Source organism: Talpa occidentalis, unplaced genomic scaffold, assembly GCF_014898055.3.
Source record: "Talpa occidentalis isolate TD23 unplaced genomic scaffold, MPIMG_talOcc4v2.1 talOcc4.17, whole genome shotgun sequence".
Taxonomy (NCBI): Eukaryota; Metazoa; Chordata; class Mammalia; order Eulipotyphla; family Talpidae; genus Talpa; species Talpa occidentalis.
In genome coordinates, this window is record NW_023601754.1 from 47,452,788 (window position 1) to 47,474,604 (window position 21,817).

General features: G+C 59.3%; 1 protein-coding gene across 1 annotated transcript; it reads right to left on the reverse strand.

Annotated features, from left to right (window-relative positions):
• Positions 1 to 5,515: 5,515 nt before the first annotated feature.
• Positions 5,516 to 16,322, reverse strand: SYT3 (synaptotagmin 3). Its single transcript, XM_037517064.1, has 10 exons — positions 16,301 to 16,322; positions 14,660 to 14,825; positions 12,232 to 12,754; positions 9,861 to 10,221; positions 9,212 to 9,430; positions 8,502 to 8,622; positions 8,090 to 8,261; positions 7,885 to 8,017; positions 6,285 to 6,353; positions 5,516 to 6,015 (listed from the first exon to the last, which is right to left on the reverse strand). The coding sequence occupies exons 2-9, from the start codon at positions 14,808 to 14,810 to the stop codon at positions 6,288 to 6,290; spliced, it is 1,746 nt and encodes a 581-aa protein (XP_037372961.1). The 5' UTR covers positions 14,811 to 14,825; positions 16,301 to 16,322; the 3' UTR covers positions 5,516 to 6,015; positions 6,285 to 6,287.
• Positions 16,323 to 21,817: the final 5,495 nt, after the last annotated feature.

The window sequence follows — 21,817 nt, forward strand, 5'->3', positions numbered from 1 at the left end:
GGCTCCTGGTCCCCGAGGCGCCCCGCGCGCCCCCACTCCACGCTCTGCTCCCATCTCGGCTGCCGGAGCCCGGGTCCCGCCCCCCGCCCGCCCTGGCCCCTCTGAGTCCCCTTCGCCCCTCCCTGTCGCCCCTGCGGCCTCCGCGGCTGACCGCACCCCTCTTCCCGACCCCGCACCCCTGCGGCCCCCGCCGCCCCGGGCCTGCCCCGGGCCCCGCTCTCCCCCTGTCGGGGGCCGCTTCCCGCTCAGCCTTCCTGGGGCTTGGCTTTGTGGGTCTCGCTCCCCGGAGGCCCCGCGCCTCACCAAGGCGGGTGTGGGGCCACATCCTCGCCCGCCGCCCCGGGCCCGCGGCGTCTCGGCCCCTCCGTCCCCCTCAGCCGGGCCCGGCGTCCCCGCCGCGGCGGCCTCGCGCTTTCCCGCCCTTTCTCGCGCGCTACTGCCAAAAAAAAAAAAAAAAATCGAAGCGGGGGCGCATGCGCGCCCTGGAGGCCGCTCCGCTCAGCAACTGGTGACGTCACGGAAGCGCTGCCCCCTCCTTATTGGCTGCCTTCAACCAGCATGTGTCAGCTGGAGTAGGTGGTCTGTTGTCACCAAGCACCAGGGGGTGCTCTGCGCCTGAGCTCTTGGACCCTGCAAAATCTATAGAGATTCGTGTCGTTATGGCAACTGTGCCCTATCTAATTGAATGGAGCTCTATTTGATTGGATCCACTAATCTGGTTGGATGCCTGTCGAGTCAATGCCTGTGGCTGGTTGGATGCTAGGGAATTTGGATCTTCTCGGCAGCTCTCGCCCGCGGCCGAGCTTGTCCACTGGCAATGTGGAGCCGGAAAGTGATGAGTAGCCAGGGGGCGTCAGGGCGCTTGCACAGAGCTTAGCCACCCAGTGGGACTAGACTGAACAGATGGACTCTCAGTTGTAGCCTCCCTTTCTCCCGCCAGAGGGCGCCACATGGTGGAAGCCTGGAAGCCCTAGTGACTGGTGACGTCACCAGAAGAACTACTCTTGATTGGCTACTTCTCCATAAGCGCACCGTCTTAAAGGAGCCTTAGAAGACCGAGCCAAAGCTTAGCCATTGCATATCCAGGAGAAGTGAATGACCTTGGTCTCAGAATACTTAAGTGTGCAAAGGGCATTGACCTTTGTAATCCTGTTTAATCTCCGTAAACACCCTAGGTGCGCCAATTATGATCAGAGTGGACGCCCACTGAAGCAGTGGGCCCCTGGGATGGACACCTGCTGACATCTACCATTCACGATTTAAAACATAATTAAAACACTTAAAGCAGTTTCAGTTTCACAGGGAAAAAAATGAGCGAAAAGTGCTGAGTTTCCATATACCATAATGGTGTATGGGAACATCTTATCCCAATTCTCCACACCCTAACACGCCCTCCCATATTCCCCCTATTATTAACATCTGGCATTGGAAGGGCAATACTGTGTGATTCTATTTACACGAGGGCACTGGACTAGTCAGTTCACAGAGAACAGAAAGGTGTGGGCTGAGAGGGACCAGTGCATTCTCCTTGAAGGGGTGTGCAGTTTCCCCTTGGCAAGATTTCAGGTGATTACCTGCACACCAAGGTGAATGCCCTCAACACGCTCAACTGCACACTTTAAAGAGGGTGGGACTGGTCAATTTTATGGATTTCCACCCGCAATTAAAGTTTCTTAATGCATCCATTTTAAGTGTCTTGGTCAAAGGGTTTTGACAAATGGCTATTGTGAGGGGCCATCTCCACAACGAAGACACAGGACCCACCTGATTCTGGATGCTTCCTTGGTGCCTATGAGCCCCATCCACAGTCACTCCCTCAGCCCCCGGCACCCCAATCTGCCCTCTGTGTTCATGGATTAGTGTTCCTTCATCTACAACTTCAACATAAACAATCATAGTTTGTACTCACTCGTGTCTGGCTTTGTTCACAAGACTTGCTGGTTTGTTTTTTTGTTTTTGTTTTTTAAATACATAGCACGCATGTAGTTTTTCTGCCTCTTTTTTTTAAACATTTTTTAAATGCATACAAGAGAGGGGTACAGGCCAGAGTTATGGGGGATAAGAGGACTCACCAGAGACAGAGTGGGAAGCAGAACAGGCAGATCTACTGAGATACACTGCTGAGGGGAGCAGCGGGTAGACAGGAGAGGTCTGCTATGCCATGTGGGTTTCTCCCTGGCCGGGGATCGAACTCATGCTGCAGTGGCTGGCGTAGTGCTGAGACTTAGCCCCTGCGCCACCAGAGAGGCCCCGAGACTTGCTGGTCTTTAACGTCACATGTAGTGCTACCCCCATCAGTATACGGCTCTTCCTGTGGCTGACTAGTGGCCCCCACGTGAACCTGCAGTGCGTTTATCCATTGCATTTGATGGACATTTCAGCTGCTTCCAGGTTTCCAGATTGGGGCTTTGATGAAACTAGTTACTTTGACTAGGGGCGTAGATATAGGTTTTTATTTCTCACAGGCACTCAGGTGGAATTGCTGCCTCACGAGGCTAGCCTATGAGTGACCTCACACTGATAAACTCTTTTCCAAGATGGTTGTAGGGAGTGAACGGTGACCCCGAAAGATCTGTCTGTATTCTTATCCCATAGAACCTATGAGTGTGGTATCCTTTGGAAAAAAGGTCTTTGCTGATGTAACTGGGGGTCCTGGATGATTTCCCCCTGGATTGAGTGGCCCCTAAATCCAATGATAGGTGTCCTGAGAAAAAAAGGCAAGGGAGGAAAAAGGACTGTCGCCAGTTTACAGCTATTCAAAGCAGCCTGGTGCTAACACTGTCCTATTTACATGTTTCTGCTCGGAAACATCTCACTCCCTTTTGGAGAAGCTGATACTTATGTTCTAGGTCAGTCAATATTGAAGTGATTCTGAAGATTCCTGCCTGAGGCACAAACACGTTCTAATACATAATTATTAGCCATGAATCATCATTAATCTCAACACTAATAACTTACATGAGTCACATTACTCTACGCTAAAGACTGCGTGAAGAACTTGTGTCTATCTGCCCAATGTCTGCAAAGTGGGCATCTTTGTCTCATGGTTAAAGAAAAGGAAGCGCAGGAAGGTTAGATGATTCGTCGAAAGTCAGAGCGGATGCGTGGGAGAGGAAGAGTTTGCATGAAGCTGCGCGATTTCAAAGTTCACCTTGGACCCAGATGAACTCTGGTGACAAAGTCACAATGGAAAGGCAGCTGCGTGCCCTGAGAAGTCACTAGAAGGGGACATTAATTGCAAGGGTCAATTTCTTTGACTAGGATGGACTGTCCTCCGAACTGTCAATGCTTGTGGATGCTGATCGGTTGCCCTGTTTCTCTTCAAGGGCACCATGTCTTTACAAGCTTGACGTTGGGGCTGGAAAGGGCCTGTGTTCCTAGTGTATTATTATTATTATTATTATTATTTAAAAGATATATTTATTTAGGCATACAAGAACTGAGGCGTAGGCCAGAGGTGCGGGAGGTTAGAGAATCTACAAGAGACAGAGTGGGGAACAGAACAGGCAGACTGACTGAAATACACTGCTGAGGGGAGCAAAGGAGAGACAGGAGAGGCCTGCTGCACCATGTGGGTAGCTCCCTGGCCGAGGATTGAACTCGTGCTGCAGTAACTGGGGGTAGCTTCACAGTGCTGAGACTTAACCCCTTGCGCCACCAGGGAGGCCCTCCTAGTATATTATGTTAATAAAACCAGTGTTGTATGTGTTTTCAGGAAGAGGGAGGAGGAGATTTGAGACGTAGGGGCACACCTGGTACAAAGCAATGTGAATGTGAGGGCCTCCCCGGTGGCGCAGCGGTTGAGCGCTGGGTTGCGAAGCTGCCGGCGACCTCTGCGGCGCCGGTTCGATCCCCGGCTGCTCCCCGGCCACCGGAGGAGGGTCCCACATGGCGCGCAGACCTCTCCTGCCGCCCGCTGCTCCCCTCAGCAGTGTCCTTCGGTCCTTCTGCCTGCTCTGCTCCCCGCTCTGGCTCTGGTGAATTCTCTCACCCTCCTGCGCTTCTGACTGTACCCAGTGCATGTGTAAACAAAACAAACAAACAAACAAATAAATAAATAAAAAACATGCCTCTAAAAAAAAAAAAAAAAAATATTAAAAAAAAAAAAAAACAAAGCAATGTGAATGTGGCACACAGATGCCCGCAAAGGACTGTGAGGATGTGGGAGACTCCCCATGGGCCTCAGGGCAGACTGACCTCCCGATACCCTGACTCGGGCTTCAGGTCTCCAGAACTAGGAGCGAATACATGTCTGTTGTTTCCGGTCAGTTTGCTCATGACAAGACAGCCCTGGCAAGCACCCGTGGGCGCGCCTTATTCGTGGTGCAGATGGACGAGGGGGTGAGAACTCAGGCCAAGAAGCCAGGGTGGGTGCAGTGGCCACGGACAAAGGGCCGTCCCTGCTCATGGCCGTGGGACTCTGTCGGGGCTCCCAATCAAGGGGGCCTTTGGTTCTGCAGGAAAGAATGTTACTGTGTTGGATGGGCAAGAAAGATGCAGTCCTGAAGGGGTAAAATCTGGCTGGGGTCAAGTCTGCCAACAGGACAGAATGACTGGTCACGTTCAGGCCCTTGGATAACCACCTCTGGCCAATCAATCCTTCTCCTGGGGAGGCATGGAGGGAGAAGAAGGGATGGGAAAGCAAGAGGGGGGAGAGAGGATCACAATTTTGTTTCTTCCATTATCTGTGCTGGGGTTGGTTATAGCCAGGCCTGGAAATATCCAACCAATCCTCTCTCCCCTCTGCTTCCTGACGGCAGGGCCCATACTCCAGGATGGAGACTAGAAATGACAGCTGCTCCCTGTCCCAGACTGCTTTGCAACTCAGGGTGGCCACGGACCCAGTTCTGGCAAAAGAGAGACAGGCACTCTTCCGGGGAGGGAAAATATTAACACAAGGGGAAGACCCCGGTCCACATTTCCTGCTTTCGCCGCCATCCTGTGAGAACATAGTGCGTGGGGCTGTCACAGACAGTGTGTACTCGCGAGGCGAAAGCAAAATGAGTCTGAGATGCCAAGCCAGTGCCTGACGTTACTGAGCAGCTGAACGAATCCCAGGACTGTGTGTCTTTGAAAGATGTTATCTGAGCAAAATGTTATGAGCAAAATTTGTTATGTGAGCAAAATCTCTCATTTCAGCTCTTTCTGTTTTGTGCAGCTGAAAGCCTCATAACAGATGCAACATTATAAGCCTGCAGCTCCAGACAGCCATCTTATTTCCATCACAAAGACCTGCCTGAAAATGAGCAAAGCCCAGTCATTCGAACACCTGGATCCCACTGTGCCTGAAGTCCTTCTGTACGCAGACCCAAGACATAGGGGACGGCTTTCAATTCTGCTGTGACTTACAGTAGTTCAGGTTGTAGGTTGTGTCTGATAATCACATAGTCCTGGCCGAGGTAAAGTTTAGAAGTTGACGCTCAGGGAGATCAGTTGAGTCCATCACCCAGCCATTGATTGACTGGGTGAGGTTCCAACCCAGCCTCCCAGGCTGACAGAGGACAGGAGTTCCATGTGGAGTGAGACCCACGGTGTGTGTTTATTCTGGCATTGATAGCAGCAGCAGTGGGGGGATCGGCCAGACGCAGGATGTGGTGAACAGAAGGGGTAGACACGGGTGTGTGGGGGTGTCTGGGGGAACACAGAGGACTGGTCGTTGACATTCAGAGAGAGAACAGGGGTCAGGACACCAAGTCTTGGACAAACAGCAAAGACAGAGACAAAGGATCTGGGGGGCCAGGTGTCCCCCAGACATGCACAGCCCCTCGCCTGGAAGGGGAGCCCCAGAGAAGGGGAGACAGACACAGTGGAGACTGAAGCCCCCCACCCTGAAACACAGAGCCGGGCCCGCCTTCCTCCACCTTCACGCCATCAGAGGTGGAAGGATGGGCAGGCCCGGGGCTGCCCCGCATCACACAGCTCAGACATTATGGCTTCGAGGAGATGAATTCACGGTCCGGGCAGGAAGGGATGGGGTCCTGAGGGGGCCTGGTCCGATCCGGGCCTAGGCCAGACCTGCGGGAATGGGCAGGGAGGGGACATGAGTGATGAGCAGGAGTGGGCCTATGTCTGCTGTGATGACCCCAGACCAGGGAATCCTGGCCCGTGTTTCTCCACCCTCAGCCCCTCCCCTTAGGGTATCCAGGCCCCAGGGCGCCTCCCTCAGACCCAGGTGTCCAGGCCCCCGGGCTCCTCCCTTAGACCCGGGAGTCCAGCCCCAGCCCCTCCCTTAGACCCAGGAGCCCAGGCCCCCAGCTATCTGACCCCCAGGTCTGGGTTCTTACCCCTCACTCTGAGTTCTCCTTCTCTGACAATCCTTTGCTGCCTTTTGTGAAGCTGGTCAAAGTCTTTTCCTGAAGGGGGGAAATCCAGAAGATTCAGGGGTAGGGGGCAGAGGCAAACAACAGCTGATAACACAAGCCATCAACATGAGCTTCTTTTACACTGGACTCTGAAATGAGGGGCAAGGAAGCCACCGAGGAAGTGAGGGTAGGCCCTGCAGCCCTCGGGGGGCTGAGTCTGTACTGGGGGCTTGAGCAGAGAAGGGGCAGGATCACTGGCATGGCGGAAAGAGTCCTGGGGTCACATATAATCACTGTCTGAAGGCAGGTCAGGGTGGGCGCGCCTTGGCTCTGAGCTTAGAGCCGCACAGCCCAGCCTGAGCATGGCACACAGGCATCCGTGGGATGGGATGTGTCCAGGGATGCAGTGAATGTGTCAGGAGACTGACAGCAGCAGGGACGGCCGCCTTCCACCCCTTCAGCCGGAGTCTTGGTCTTTGCAAATTCAAATCTGAGCTCTCTGCTCAGCAGCTGAAATTCCTCCTCATTGCCCAGATAGAAGGCCAGGGCAGGACTGGCCTGCAGTGAGGCCCTGGGGTGGGGTGAGGTGGGGTGGGGTGGGGTGGGGGCAGGATTTAATGTGTGCCCAAACTCAGCAGTCATACTATTCTGCTTTTGTAAAGCATCATTCTACGCGATCAAATTTCATGCCCCCAAAGTCCAAGATGAGCGAAAGATCATGTTCACTAAATCCCCACCAGTGTTTAAAAAGACCTGAAATTCACATTTCACTTTAAACATTTTACTTATACCCCAAACAAAATTTAGAATAATGACTTTTGTGGATCTATTGAAGCAAATTCACCAGTAAGGTTTCAAAAATATTTCCAAACGCAGGAACAGCCATGTTCAAAAATTGACCAAGTAGTGATTTTTAATTGCAAGACCTGGTCAAATTCTCTGCGAGCCCCAAGGCCTCGCACTCACACGCACTGTGTCCAGGTTCTCCCTCGCTGCCTTGGACGAAGATCAGTACCTCCCCCTGCAACCTCATCCTTGAAACCTTCACCTGAGCCCATTCCTTCTGCTCTAGTGTCACCTCCAGGCCTCTGCTCCAGTGTCACCTCCTCCACGAAGCCCTCCCAGATGCAGCCCTCCATTCCTCAATCAGTTTCCCTGGACCTGCCAGGCTTCCAGATTTTGAAGCCCTCAACCCATAGCACCAAAATAATATAAAGGAAAAACTGATGCTATGAACCTTATTACCCAGATGAGCACTGGGCCCCATTTTATGGCTGTTTTCCTCTTTATTTTGGGCTTAGCCTCCAGGGAAACAACAGCAACAGGAGGTGGCCAGCGGGAAACCTTGCTAAGATGCAGACGCTTAACCTGCATTTACTTACGGGATCCTCACATCTAAAGGTGTTCATGGCCCGGGGTCCCAGCCGGAGCAAACTGGGGTGGGGAGTTGGGTGACTTACTCTAAACCACCCAGATGAGGCTGGTGGCGCTGGGATTTGAAGCCCAGCTGTCTGATGCCGCAGCCTGTAGAAACCGGCCACCAGGCGGGAGAGTGAAGTACGCAGGCGAGGGGGCCGCTCACCTCCACCAGCTGATGCCAGTGCTCCACCGGCTTGCGGGGGTTGGCCAGCATCTCAGCCCAGTGCTCGCGGCCGTGGGGGTCAGCGGCTTCGGGGCCCACGCGGCACACGCCGATCACCTCGTTGTGCCCAATGCTGGGGGGAGGGGGTGTCAGGAGTGGGGCTGCGGCGGCTCGCCCTGCCCCCCGCCTGGCCTCACCCCCTCACCAGTCATAATCTACCACGGCGATGCTGAGCCCCACGTTCTCCACGCTCTCGGGGGCCACATCGAACACGAGCGCCTCGTTGTACGTGGGGTTCAGTGTGTTCTTCTTGATGGAGGTTTTTCGCTTCTTCAGACGCCGCCCCTCGCTGATCAGAGAGGCCTTCACGTAGGGGTCTGGGGAGGGGGGAGGGGCGGACTGAACCTCGACCTCCACCCTCACCCCGCAGCCCAGACCCCTGCACCCAGACATCCCCCCCCAGGCCTCTGGTCAGACAGGGGCCCGCGGGTGTGGGTTCACTGCTTCTCCTGCCCTCCTCCTTCAGAGCTGATGTCCAGGCCCCGCGCCCTCCCCCAGACTGGGGTCCCTAGGCCCCCTCCCCACCTCCCCCGGACCCCAGAGCCCCTGGAACCCACCCGAGAAGCCAGTGAGGTCCATCGCTTTGAGGTTAGAGGCTTTGATGATGGTCACGGTGAGGCGCCCGGCCGTGGGGAGGTAGCAGAGTGAGAAGTTGAGCTCCCCAAGATCTGCCTTTTCCTGCAGTTAGAGAAAGGGAGTGTGAGCCGCCCTGCCCTGGTCTCCAGCTCTGCTCCCTGACAGGAGGGGCTCAGGCGTCCCACACACCTCACAGCCCGCCTCGCCTCGGGGCACAGCTGGGTGCCCGGCACAGCTGCCCACCGCCGGCAAAGCCCAGTATTCCTCAGGGGGCGGACAAGGGCACAGGGAAGACCACAGGGGATCCCACTATGGGTGAAGCCTGGGGGATCAGGCCGCCAGGATTCGTGGGGACCACAAAGAGACGGTTGAAGGGGAGCGTTAGGGGTGCAGGAGGGAGCGAAGGAGCGTGTCCCAGGTCGGGGAGCGGAGGAGCTGAGGGGAAGGAGGGGAAGTAAGAGCCGGAGCTCCGGGCAGAAGGCGGCGGGCCGGGGGTCCTGGGGAGAGGTCAGCTGGACACACGGGAGGACGGTCGGCCTGGCCCACCCTGTCCCCTGGTGGGTCTGCGATGTTCCCCAGCAAGACAGTTTCGAGGTCAGGCCAGGCAGCGAGAAGGCAAGAAGTCCCCGGGCAAGGCAGTCGAACACGGAGGGGTCCCGGGTCCCCAGGAGGGGGCGTGCGGGCCACTGACCGAGCCGCCCTCCACGATGTCCCTCCACAGCGGGCGGTCGGGGGGCTGCTCGGCCAGCTCCAGGAGGTTGTCCAGCACCACCTGGCCGATGAGGTCGTGCCGCGAGAAGCGGTCAAAGTCATAGACACTAAAGTGCAGTTTGCGCTGCGCCAGCTCGGCCAGGGGCACTGAGAACTGAAAGGTCTCGTTGAAGACGGGGTTCAGGGTCTTTCTGTGCACCTAGAGGCAAGGAAGGGAGACTACACCAGGGCCCCAGCCCCTCCTCCCAGGACCAGGGGTCCAGGCCCCAGCCTCCCCCAGGATCAGGGGTCTAGTCCAGCCTTCCCCAGGACCAGGGGTCCAGCCCCTAGCCTCCCCCAGGATCAGGGGTCCAGCCCCAGCCCCTTCCCCCAGGACCATGGGTCCAGGCCCCCAGCCTCCCCACAGGATCAGGGGTCAGCCCCCAGCCTCCCCCCAGGACCAGGGGTCTAGTCCCCAGCCTCCCCCAGGATCAGGGGTCCAGCCCCCAGCCCCTCCCCCCAGCACCAGGGGTCCAGACCCCCAGCCCCTCCTCCCAGGACCAGGGTCCTGGTCCCCAGCCTCCTCCTTCAGACGGGGAGCCCAGCCCCCCCCTCTGTGGGACCCGCACAGCTTGCCCGCCTCTCCAGACCTTGGTCTGAAACTTCTTCTTGCGGTCGGGCAGCAGGTAGATCTTGACGTAGGGGTCTGAGAAGCCGTTGGAGTCTTTGGCCGGCAGGTCCAGGGCCTGCAGGATCCGCACCACCAGCTGGTCCGAGCCGTAGAGGTACCGCAGCGCGAAGCTGATGCGGCCCGCGGGGGGCCCGGCCCCCGCCTCCCCGCCGCGCCGGCCGGTCCCCTGGTACAGCTCGGGCTTGATCTGCCCGATGAGCTTGGCCTTTTCCTCCCCGCCCGGCAGGGGCAAAGGCAGCGCGGGCGGCCGCTCCTCCGAGCCTGAGTCGGGCTGAGAGGTCAGGGTCTGCTGCGTGAGCGGCCGGGGCAGGGCCGGGTACCTGCGGGGGTGGGAGGGCCAAGGTGGGCCTAGCGAAGACTTGGAAGCCTCCTCCCTGTGTCCTCGCAAACCCCACAGCCAGGGTGGCCCCAGATCCCCCTTTGTTCACTGTGACCTTGAGAAAGTCACGGGACCCTCTGAGCCTCAGTTTCCCCATCTCTAGCCCTCGCCCAGACCAGCCTCCACGAACCACCTCCTGATCTCAAACCAGTGACACAGAATGTCTCCGTGGACCCCCGGGGCCACCTCTGCCCTTCAGGTCTCCCCAAGTCGGGCTCAGCCTCCCCCCACTGACCACTGAGCCGCCCGGCCTGTCCGTCCTTTCTCATCTTCCTTCTCGGGCTGTGTGGAAGCGTCTGGAACTCCCTGGAAGCCCAGAGCGCCATCCGCAACCATCCTTGCTGCCGCCTCCCCTTCTCACCCTCACGCCTTGCCTGGACAAGCTCATCTGCACCCCGGGCCCCCACTTCCAGGCCAGGGTCGCCAAACCTGTCTCCTGAGCCCACCTGGCTCCGCCCACCAGACCCGCACGCCCTGCCCCCGCTCCCTTGATCCACCTGACCAACAGGTGAGACTGCGGCCGCCCACCCCAAGGCCCCTGCCGCCGGTCCTCTACTGCCTGGACCGCCACAGCCGGGGTGCAGTCCCTGGGGCCCCTAGGGATGGTCAGGGCTCGCCAGCCACCACTGGACGCGGCAGGTCCAGATGTGCGGAGGCAGCACAGTCTCAGGACAGGGGCGGGAGGCTTCAGGTAGGGCTCAGCTGGCCACTCCTGGCTCCCAGGAGACCCTGAAGGTCATTGATGCCTCTGGACCTCAGTTTCTTCACGTGCACAGTGGTGGCAGCAGGAGCTCTGGACAACGTGTCCCCCAGCCTCTGGAAGGCCTCCCCAGAGACCGCCAACCGCATTTCCCATGAGTCCCTCAGCCCTGGCCAGCGCCCCAACCAGAATAGCTTCTCCCAGAAATGCTTGGGCCCCAAGGCATCCCCCTTGGATCTGCCCCAGACCCACCCAAGCTCGGGGTCTCCCTCTGGCTCATTCCTTTTCGTTGGTTCTCTGACAACCCATCACCTGCCAGACCACTGAGCCAGCCTCTGGGGGCTCCGTCGCTGCCTCCCACTGCACCGCCTCCCCCCAACTTTTGTGTCCCCTTCTACTTGTCCCCATGGCCTGAACTCTTCCGCCCCTCCCTGCTGGGGGCCAGAGGGGTCTTCCCCACCCCCCACAGTACCCTCGGCCCGGCATGTGAGGCCTGTGTGGCCCCGCTCATGTCCACAGCCAGATCTCCGGGTCTCCTCTCATCACACCCTCCCCTTCCCGCAGAACAGGCGCCTGTGATCCGCCACGGCCTCCTTCCCCCGTCGCCTCTGCCCAGGCTGTCCCCTGCGCCTGGATGGCCCAGCTCACCCCGCCTTTCTGCCTGGCTAGCTCTCCCTCACCTGCGGCCTAAGCCAAGATGCCTCTGCCTCCGGGAAGACCCAGCCGCCTCCCTGGACTCCCAGCGCTGCAGTCCAGTGAGTGGCAAGGCCACAGCGCTGGCCTGGCTGGACCGGACAGCCGGGGGGACCTGCTTTCCCTGGACAGGGAGTGACGTGAGGGCAGGGCCTAGCTGCCGTCCTCACCCCGGGTCCCCAACAGCGAGCTCAGGCCTGCCCCACACTGGGAGCTCCACATGCAGGAGCAGGTGAGGAATACTGAGGGGTACCGCAGGCCACACCCCCGTCCTGCCTTCCACTGAAAGGGACCAGCTGCCTTGCGCCTCAGGGATTCAGCCGCCTGCCCCTCTTCCACCCTCCTGACCCCGGCCACCTCTCTCCAGAGCCGAGTCCAGCCCAAGCGCCTCCTCCCTCAGACCAGGAGTCCAGGACCCCGGCCTCTTGGATCCGGAATCTCTCCCCACCTGCTCCTGCCGAGACTCAGGCGCTGGGCCTCCAGGCCCCTCCCAGGCACTCAGGCCACAGGTGGGGAGCAGCAGGTGTTCAGAGGGCGCCGGCCGCGCCCGCGTCTCACCTGGTGGTGGGTGCGAGGCTGGTGACCTGCTGGTGCGACTGGGCGCTGGGCAAGCCCCCGCCGCTGGGGGGCAGCAGCAGCAGCCCGGAGCCCGCGCCTCCCTCAGAAGGCAGCTCGGGAGACGTCTGGCTGGGCTTGACCCCCGCGGCCACGGCGGCCGCAGCGGCCTCGGGATAGGAGTCCATGTCCAAGTAGGAGGGCTCAGGGGGGTCGGCGCCCCCCAGGCTGCCCGGCTCCAGCAGCTCGGCGAAGGGCGGGTGGTGGCCCGCGTGGGCATGGTGGTGCGGGCCCAGCAGGGGGTGGCCGCCCAGGCCGGCCCCCAGGTGGTGCCCGCCGCCGCCGACCAGGCCGGCCAGCCCCACCCCGGGGCCGAGGTCCTTGCGCAGGGGGCCGCCGCCCACTGCCGAGCCGCCCTTGTCGCGCCAGGGCACCCAGCACAGCTTCCAAGACACGAAGAGGGAGACGCCCAGGAGGACGATGCCGCAGAAGGTGACGATGACCGACAGCAGGCTCACGGAGATGTCTGCGGGGGGAGCGCAGCGGTCAGGCGGGGCCGGTCCGTCCTCTCCACCCGGCTCCCAGAGACCCCGCCCCGCTTTCCCCGGCCCCGGCCTGAGCGCTCCTCATATGCTGGTTTTAGCTCCACTGCCGGAGCGGTCAGGTGCCCCCCCACCACTCCAAGGCCAGGACGCTAAGGCCCAGAGAAGGCCGGTGCTGTGGCAGGCTGCACAGGTGGCCTGACAGGTAGCCCGACAGGTGTGGGTCCCGACGGCGCTTCCCGGCGGTGCGGCTTTGCAGGGAGGCTCTCTCTGCTGACCTCAGTTCCCTCTTGTGGAAAACGGACACAGCTGCACAGCCAGCTAATGCGCACCGCAGCCTGGGGCGGAACCCCCCAAGGTTCCCAGACAGGTGTGGGTCCCAATAGGTGTGAAGCCATCTGGCTTCAGGTTCTGCTCTCTTAATAGTTGACCCGCCTGCCCCTCCAGGGAGGAAGGGTTCACCCTCTGAGACAGGGCCAAGGTCCCCCAAAATGTCCATAGAGGTTCAGAGAGGGCGGGCCGCTCAGGGTCCACCCTCAGCTTGCTATGTGGCCTGGCGGGGGGCGGGGGGCCTGTCTTAACCACTCTGAGCCTTACAGCCTCCATTTCCCAAAGAGGAAAGATCCTGCATCTTGTGGTGGCTTTAAGGGGCAGAGGTGGGGGCGCAGCAGACAGCAGCACACACCTGGGGAGGCTCGGGGGTTCCCACCCCCCAGGCTGCGGTACACATTAGCTGGCTGTGCAGCTGCGTCCGTTTTCCAGAAAAGGGAACCGAAGTCAACAGAGAGAGCTTCCCTGCAAAGCCCCACCGCTGGGAAGCACGGCCAGGATTTGAATTGGGTGGGGGGGGGTCCTGCTGCAAGGCCCAAGGTCATCCCCCCGGGGTCTGCTGACAGAGGATGACCGGAAGCTCAGGCCAGGTGTCACCACCCCCTAAGCTTCTCTCTGGGTGGATTTTAATCAACACTTTCACCCCAATAAAATGTAACAGGAATATAACAGCTTCTCTCAGTCATGTGGGTCCTTCTAGAAAACCCTGAAACCTGACCACGGGCTTGGGGATCCCTGAGTTGCGGTAGAGAATCACAATCAGATTGTGGCCCTTCTCTTACAGGCTGTGGGAGTCACAAGCCCTGCAGCTCTCTGGGCCTTTGTCATCGCTGTCCCCCCACGTTTGTAGGCAGGTCACCCCAAGCTTTACACGTGACCATCCCCCGTCCAGCTGGACCAGGCCACGGACACACCACTTCCTGGCTCTGGGAACCCTGCTGCTTCCTGGTGGGTGACCTTGAGCAGATCACGTCACTCTTTTGAGCCTCAGTTTCCCCCATGGCACATGGATCATCATGAGCAGTCAATGAAATAAACCCACCCCAGATGCTGCCCGGTACACAGTCGGCGCTCAATAAGTGCATTCCCAGTATGTATGGAATGATCTCTGTGGGCCAGCTTGATTTAAGCGCTTCGGTGGATTCTGGCACTTGAATCTGTCCACTGCCCCACGAGATAGTGACTTTCATTATCCCCACAGGGTGACTTTTATTATTGCCATGGATGAAGAAACTGAGGCACAGAAGAATCGTTTGCCTACATCATCAAGTTAGGAAGGGAGGAAGGTGGGACTCAGACCCAGACGCTATGTGAGCTGCACCCAGATATTTGAAGGGGAGATGTGGCAGCAGTAGGGGAGCCCCAGGCAAATACCCCAAAGGTTCAGGGGTCACTGGACCACCGAGCTCCTCCTTAGACCAGAGGTCCGGGGGACCAGCAGCAGGCAGGAGGGAGGCAAGACTCTAGGAGAACCCGGCCCCCGGGAGCGGAGAGCTGAGCGGGTCTGTTCTGACTCTCTGGAGAGCCAGCTGCGGCGGCCGAGACGCTGGGGTGCTGACCTGCATCTGGACCCCGGGGGTAGCCTCGGATTCGCAGGTTGTCGAACTCCTGGCACCTGTCACTGGTGTCGGCATCTCGGACCCGTGTGCAGAGTTCCGAGACCAGGATGATGGCCCTCCGGCACAGGTCATCCTCGTAGTCCCCCGACATGGTGGCCGGCGGGTCCTGTCCTCAGGAGGGTGCAGGCGGGGGCGCGGGAGGAGGGAGAAGGTGATGGGCATGCGGAGACAGAGGAGGCAGGGCAGGCCAGGGGATGCGGGTGGGACATAGAGGACGGGTGAGGGGACAGATATGAGGGAGGAATGGAAGAGGGAAAATAAATTAGGGGCAGAATAACAAGAGGACTGAGATCCGGGGGCAGAGCAGAGGACATAAACAGGGCGGACAAACAAGGGGACAGTGTGACACGAATGGACAAGGGGACAGAGAACAGGGACGAATGGACAAGGAGGAAGAACCTGGACGGGCCGGTCAAGGGACAGTGATGGAGGAGGCCCAGATAAAGGGGTGGGCAGACGAGGAGACCAGATTAGGGCGCACAGGCGAAAAGACAGGCCCTAGGGATGAACAGACAAGGGGACACTCATTCCATCATCCATTCGCTCAGCAACTCTTCAGTGAGCACCAACTACACGCCAGGCACGGTGCCAGCTGCTGCAGATCCAGCAGGGAACCAACCCCACGCGTCCCCCGACTTCCTGGTGTCACGACCCGTGAGGGGAGACAGGCGTAAACAGGTCACCAAACACCTGAACAGACAGGACGCGCCCACTGGGAGACGTGGTGGCCAGAAACAGCTGGAGCACCTGGCTCAGGGGGAGTGGGAGGCAAGGTGGGGTGAGGTCCCAGGGGATTCTCTAAGACCCAAAGGAGGAGGTGGAGCGGGCAGGGGCAGTGGGGCTGGAGCAGGGAAAAGCATTCAGAGCAGCAGGAACAGCACAGCGATGGCCCGGGGTGGGCCAGGGCTTGTGGCGAGCTCCAGGTATGGAAGGAAGCTGGATGGGAATAGACAGGGGAGCAGCAGGAGGGCTGGGCGGGGTGTGGTGCTGGCTGGGGAGCCATGGAGAGGCAGGGGGCAGAGACAGGGGCCAAGCTGGTGGGGGGAGGGCAAACTGGGGCCCAGAGGAGGCAGACAGAGGCAACAGACACACAGGAGATAAGTGTAGGCTGGAGACTTGGGGTGAAAAGCCATAGAGTCATCTGGTGGGTAATTCAGGGGAACACAGAGAAAGGTGGGAAGCCGGGCAGTGAGGAGGCAAGAGTGTGGCCAGAAATACCTTCAGGAGAAAGCCAGGGAGCCGGAGGATGGACGGGGTGCAGAAATCAAGGGTGGACACTTGGGGTGGGAATCAGAGAGGGACCACAGGCTGCGGGGGGCGCGCACCGAGCCCGGGGCAGAGCAAGGCTGGGCGGTGGGGGAGTCGAGGGGGGCGAGGCATACATGAGGGGCCCAGGAGGAAGCGGCGGATGTGGGCAGAGGGCAAATTGGCGACACATGGTTTGGAGTCAGACATCAGCGCGGGGCTGGAAGGAGGGCGCAGGGGAAATCAGGGACAGACAGAGCAGGGCTGACAGATGGACAGGTGCCGCGGGGGGCTGCAGAAGGCCGGCGCTCGGAGACCCGGCGCGGGCAGACTCACCTGCGCTTATCCCTGCCGTGTCCTGGATGGCAGCCGAGGCGGCGGCTGGCGGCAGCCCATGGGGGTTGCAGGGCGGACCAGGGGCTGCAGACCTGGCCCCACGCGCCAGGTGGTGAGACGGGGTGCCGGGTCTGGGGGTGCGGCGGGAGAAAAGGGTCGATCTGAACCTCACATCTTGTCTTACTCGGGCCAGCCGCTCGACCCCAGGCGACCTCCGGGAGGTCCAGCCACCCCTCCCTCCCACCTCCCGGCCCCCAGCGTCCGCTGAGCTGAGACACTACAACTCCCGGCAGGCCTCGCGCCCGCGCTGCAGCGGCTCTATAGCCCTGGCGCTGCAGGGACTGCTGGGAGTTGAGGTCCTGAGAGCCTCTCCCGGCTGCAGAGGGGATGGGAATTTTTTTGGAGGTGGGGGGGTTGGCAGATGCCGGGGTCCCAAGGCGCTGCAGGGGGCAGAGGAATGATGTCCCGGACCTAGAAGGCCCCGGGGCCATAAATCCTTCGGGCCCGAGAGCGGGTAAGCGAGTCCTACGCCCGGGGGAGCAGTGGGCGAGGACTGGGGTACACCCAGGTGTTTCGGGACGCCCCCTCCTCCAGAGCCACGTGCCCTTCTCGGGGCAGCCGGCAGGCGCCGCAGCGCTGCCCTCCCCGGCCGGAGGCCCGCGCGCCCGGGCAGCAGCCCCCGCCCCCACGCGCGGGGCCGCCCCCCGGGATCTGGCTGGGGCGGGGGCCGAGGGGGGAGGGGAGGCGCGGACTCACCGGAGCGCCGCCGTCGCCGCAGCCCCGCGCGCCCGCCGCGGTGCCCGCCCGGCTCCTCCCCTCGCCCTGTCGCAGGTCCGCGGCTCCTCCCCTGCACCCCTCCCGCCTCCCCTCCGAACCTGCGGCTGGGGCGCCGACACCGCGCGGCCGCGGCGAGCAGGGCGGGAGGCGCCCCGGACCCCGGCGCCGGAGACCCGGCGCGCTCCCCCGTCCCGGCCCCGGGGCCCCGGGTCAAGCGCCCCTCACACCCAGGGGCCCGGCCCAGCCCATCTTTTCGCAGGCGGGGAACTCCGGGACCCCAGTCACCTCTTCTCCCAATGCCCCTGAGCTCCCCGCACCCCTACTCCATTCTCAGATCAAAGGGTTTCCCGCCCCCACCTCCCAGCAGCTAGCACCTCACATCCCACCCCCCAGTCCCGCCCGGCCTGGGGAACCCGGGCTGCTTTGAGGGCGGGGAGGCGGAGCCTGGAGTCCCGGCCCCCGGGGGCGGGGGCGGGGGGATCCCGCGGGGACCTGGGTTTGAATCCGGCCTGGCGCTCTGAGCGCTGAACCCCAACTTTCTCGTGCACAGCACGGACGATGCCTGTGTTCACTAAGGGATTCAGAGGGTTGGAAAAAACAGTCACTATAAACTCCCGCATTGGCACCAAGTAGGTGCTTAATGAGCATGTCTTCAAAGCAGCGAGTAACAGTTAAGGGCGGATTAATAGCCGTTCAGGATAATTGCCACGCTAAGTGCTCTGGAAGCGTTTTCTCATTTAATCTTCGCTTTGGTTCTCGGAGGTGGATGCAGTTATGTTAGTCCCATTTCACAGAGGAGACAGCTGAGGCTCAGGGAGGTTAAAGCCTTAGAGACAGACCAGGGCCACAGCAACAGCCAGCAGGGGTGCCTTGGAGGCCCCCCCATCATCCTCAATGCTGTCTCCTCCCAGGGGCACCCTATAAATATAATCTAATTAAAAACCGCTTGCTTCTTCTGCCAACACAATTTTAAGACAAGTCTGGTAGGAGTTGAGTCCTAATTCCCGCGAGGTCACCCCTCCACCACCACCCCCAATTGTTGCCTCTATACATTTGATCCTTGAATAACTGGGGTCTGAACTGCCTAGGTCCAGGGTACGGGGGATTTCGTTGTACACAGAGGTGAACTTCCTGTGAAGGTATTTGCTCTTCCTTCTGCTTTTCTTTTTCTGCTTTTTATTTTTTTTAAAGATTTATTTATTTATGCACACAAGAACACCTCTGCATACAAGGCCAGAGGTGTGTGTGAGGGGGGTTAGAGAATTCACCAGAGACAGAGTGGGGAGCAGAACGGGCAGATCTACGGAAATACTCTGCTGAGGGGAGCAGCGGGGAGACAGGAGAGGTCTGCTGCGCCATGTGGGTAGCTCCCTGGTCGGGGCTGGAACTCATTCTGCAGAGGCTGTGGACAGCTTCATAGGCCGCATCTTAACCCCTTGCACCACCAGGGAGGCCCCTTCTTTCTGATTTTCTTAATGGCATTTCCTTTTCTCCAGCTGACTTGATTGTAAGAATATACTACAGGGGACGCACATCTGTTATTATGTGTTCACAGCCTGTTTATATTAGCCACAAACCTTCCCATCAACAGCAGGCTGTTCGTAGTTCTGGGGGAGTTAAAAATTATACCTGGATTTTTCACTGCGAGGGGGTGGGTGTCCCGAACTGCACCCGATCCCTCCACCCCCCCATCGCTCAAGTCTCAATTTGCAGTCTTGTCATTCTGTAGAATTCCCCAGAAGCACCGCCCAGATTCACGGCAATCCTGTCTCCATGCTGCTCGCATCCTCACAGATGGACCTACAGTTGCACCCAGGAAGCTGTGCCGGGGACACACCCACGGTGTGTGTGCGCATGCAGCTCCCCAAAACCCACTCAAAATCAGGCCTTTGCACCCAACCGGGGCTGCCCAGGGTCACGGGCAGCCAGTTTCCCAGAGAAGCACGTGGAAGGCAGCACACAGGAAGCGCACAGTCAGCGCTGTGCACACAGACGAGCTGGCCGAGACACGCTTCCAACGCGTGCTCGCACAGATGGCCCACAGGCGCATGGAAACGTGCTCCTCTACACGTATTGGCAGGGAAATGCAAATCAAAACCACAATGAGATAGCACCTCACTCCCATGAGAACAGCCGGCCCCAAACAGCCCAGAAACAAGTGCTGGGGAGGGCGGAGAGGTCTGGAATAGCCCCGGCCCATACTGTGGAAAATAGTATGGCTGCTTCTCAAAAAATTCAATGCAGATCTACCCTGTGGCCCAGCAATGCGAATCCTAGGAAGCTACCCAAGGAATTGCAAACACTCTTCTGTGTTCACTGCAGCCCCGTGTGCCACAGCCGGGTCCCACCAACAGCCCAGGCGCCAGCGCCAGATGAGTGTGGAGGAAGATGCTATGGTCTGTGCGTGTGGTGGAATATTACTCAGCTAGCAACAGAGATAAACTTGCCGTTTGCAACAACGTGGACGCAACGGAGGGCATGGTGCTCAGCACGATGAGTCAGGAGAAGGCAATGTCAGATGGTTTTACTCCTATGGGGAGCACAGAGAAACGAAGCAAAGGAGGTGACAAAACTGAACCAAACCATAGAAATCTGACTGTGAATTGAGGCTCCCCGAGGGCCATCTGGGGATGGGATTATGGGATTCCAGTGGACTATGGTGGGGGGCTGTGGGTGCTTTGGTGGAAGGTGTGGGTGGCGTCATGCACCGGAAGAGGCATGAACCTATATACCTCTGAATCTTTTTTTTTAATTTATTTATTTATGCAGACAAGAACTGGGGTACAGACCAGAGGTGTGGAAGGGTAAGAGGAGTCACCAGAGACAGAGTAGGGAACAGAACAGCAGACTGACTGAAACACACTACTGAGGGGAGCAGCGGGTGAGACAGGAGAGGTCTGCTGCGCCATGTGGATAGCTCCCTGTCCGGGGATCGAACTTATGCTGCAATGGCTGCGGACAGCTTCATAGGTTGCGTCTTAACCCCTTGCACCACCAGGGAGGCCCCCAGTTTTTTTTTTAAACCCAGCTTCATTAAGCTATTTTGAGGGTTAAGTTAAATTCATACAAAGTGCTGAGGAAAAATAGGTAGTGTTTGCTGTTGTCACAATTAGTGATTAGCTCGTGTGTGCTTGACCTGCATTTTACAAGTGAGGAAACTGAGGCTCAGAGAGGGCAAGTGCCCTGCCCACGGTCACACAGCTGGGAAGAGTCAGAGGTGAGAGTGAAAGTCATGGGGGTTTGAAACTAGAGCCCTGGGTGCAGGCCCTAGCGGTGTGGCCTTTGGGAGTGGAAAAGAGCATAGCGCAAGGCCTAGGGTAGGAGGGAGTTTGGCACGCTGGGGAGGACTGCTGAGCACTGCAGATGCGCAGGGGAGCACTGGTTAGGTTTAGCACTATGTCCCCACTGCCTGACACAACAGTGCACAGAGCCACTCGGTTGAATGAATGAACAAGTGGATGGATAAATAGAGGAGTGTGTGTGTGTGTGTGTGTGTGTGTGTATGTGTGTGTATTGAGGGATGGGGGAATGGGTGGGTGGATGAATAAGTGGGCGGATGGAGGGATGGGTGGTGGGTGGGTGGAAGGATGAGTGGGTGGATGGAGGGATGGGGGTGGGTGGGTGGAAGGATGAGCGGGTGGCTGGCTGGACTGGTGGATGCTTGACTGGATGCTTGGAAGAATGCTTGGAAGGATGGCAGGTGAATGGATGAGTGAATGGTTGAATGGGGGGTGGGTGAAAGGATAGGGGTGCTTGCGTGGGTGAGGTCCAGGTTGGACAGCGGCTGGCAGGGTGGATGGAAAGGTGAGTGACTGGGTGAGGGGAAGGGTGGCTGGATGCTTGGCGGAGGGGGCCTGTTTGGAGGGCTGGCTGGGCGGCAGGAAGGACGGTGGAGGAGGAACGGTTACACGCATGCATGCACGAGCCAGTGGACCATGGACGGCTTTGCACAAACACCCACAGATTTATTCACAATGTGCCTGGAAATAGATGCAGACACACCCAGACACACACACGTGTGTCAACACAGACGCACCTCTTCTGAGAAAGGAAAGCGGCACTGGCCGGGCGGCAAAGTCTGAGCTGGGCTACAGCCAGCCCCACCCCACCGCAGCGCCAACATCCCTCTGCCAGAGGAGGAGAGTGCTGATTCAGGGATTCGTGCCCCAGGCCACCTGCCAGCCAGGGAGGAAGGGGCAGGGGTGGCCTGAGGGATGGGGTGAGTGGCAGGTGGGGCTACGACAGGGACAGGGATGGAGCGAGACAGATGGAGGGACACAGAGAAACAGAGATGGGGAGAGGGAGGGAGGCAGGGAGAGGACGCAGCAGGAAGAAGCTGCAGGAGAGGCAGCTACAGCGAGGCCCAGAGAGCCTGAGTCTTGAGCTCTCCACTGAGGATTGTTCAGGAGTTCAAGGTCTGGTCCCTGGAAAGCCGGGAGCAGATGCTCACCGCGCAGGAATCAGCAAGGCTGAGACAGCTGGGAGTGCAAGAAAGGTGAGGGCTAGAGACTGGGTCACAGGAGCAGAGACTGAGGGCACAGACAGGGCCACGAGGGGAGGGGAGGGAGGTCATCGGGCTGCTGAGAAGAAAGGGGTGCCCAGTGGACGCCTGTGTGGCTAGACCCCTTCGCTCCTGCACTGGAGTCCAGGGAGCCCCCAGACTGAGGCCCCAGGCCCCCAGACCTCCTCCCTCAGACCCAGGAGCCCAGACCCCGCCCCCACCCCCCTCCCCCCTCAGAC

Bases quoted from the DNA above. Each gene is read 5' to 3' on its own strand.
- SYT3 (XM_037517064.1), bottom strand. From the start codon at position 14,810: ATGTCGGGGGACTACGAGGATGACCTGTGCCGGAGGGCCATCATCCTG. The intron at 10,222-12,231 runs GTGAGACGCGGG...CCACCCCCGCAG, and splicing joins AGCCTCGCACCCACCACCAG to GTACCCGGCCCTGCCCCGGC. The intron at 9,431-9,860 runs GTCTGGAGAGGC...CCTTGCCTCTAG, and splicing joins AGAAGAAGTTTCAGACCAAG to GTGCACAGAAAGACCCTGAA.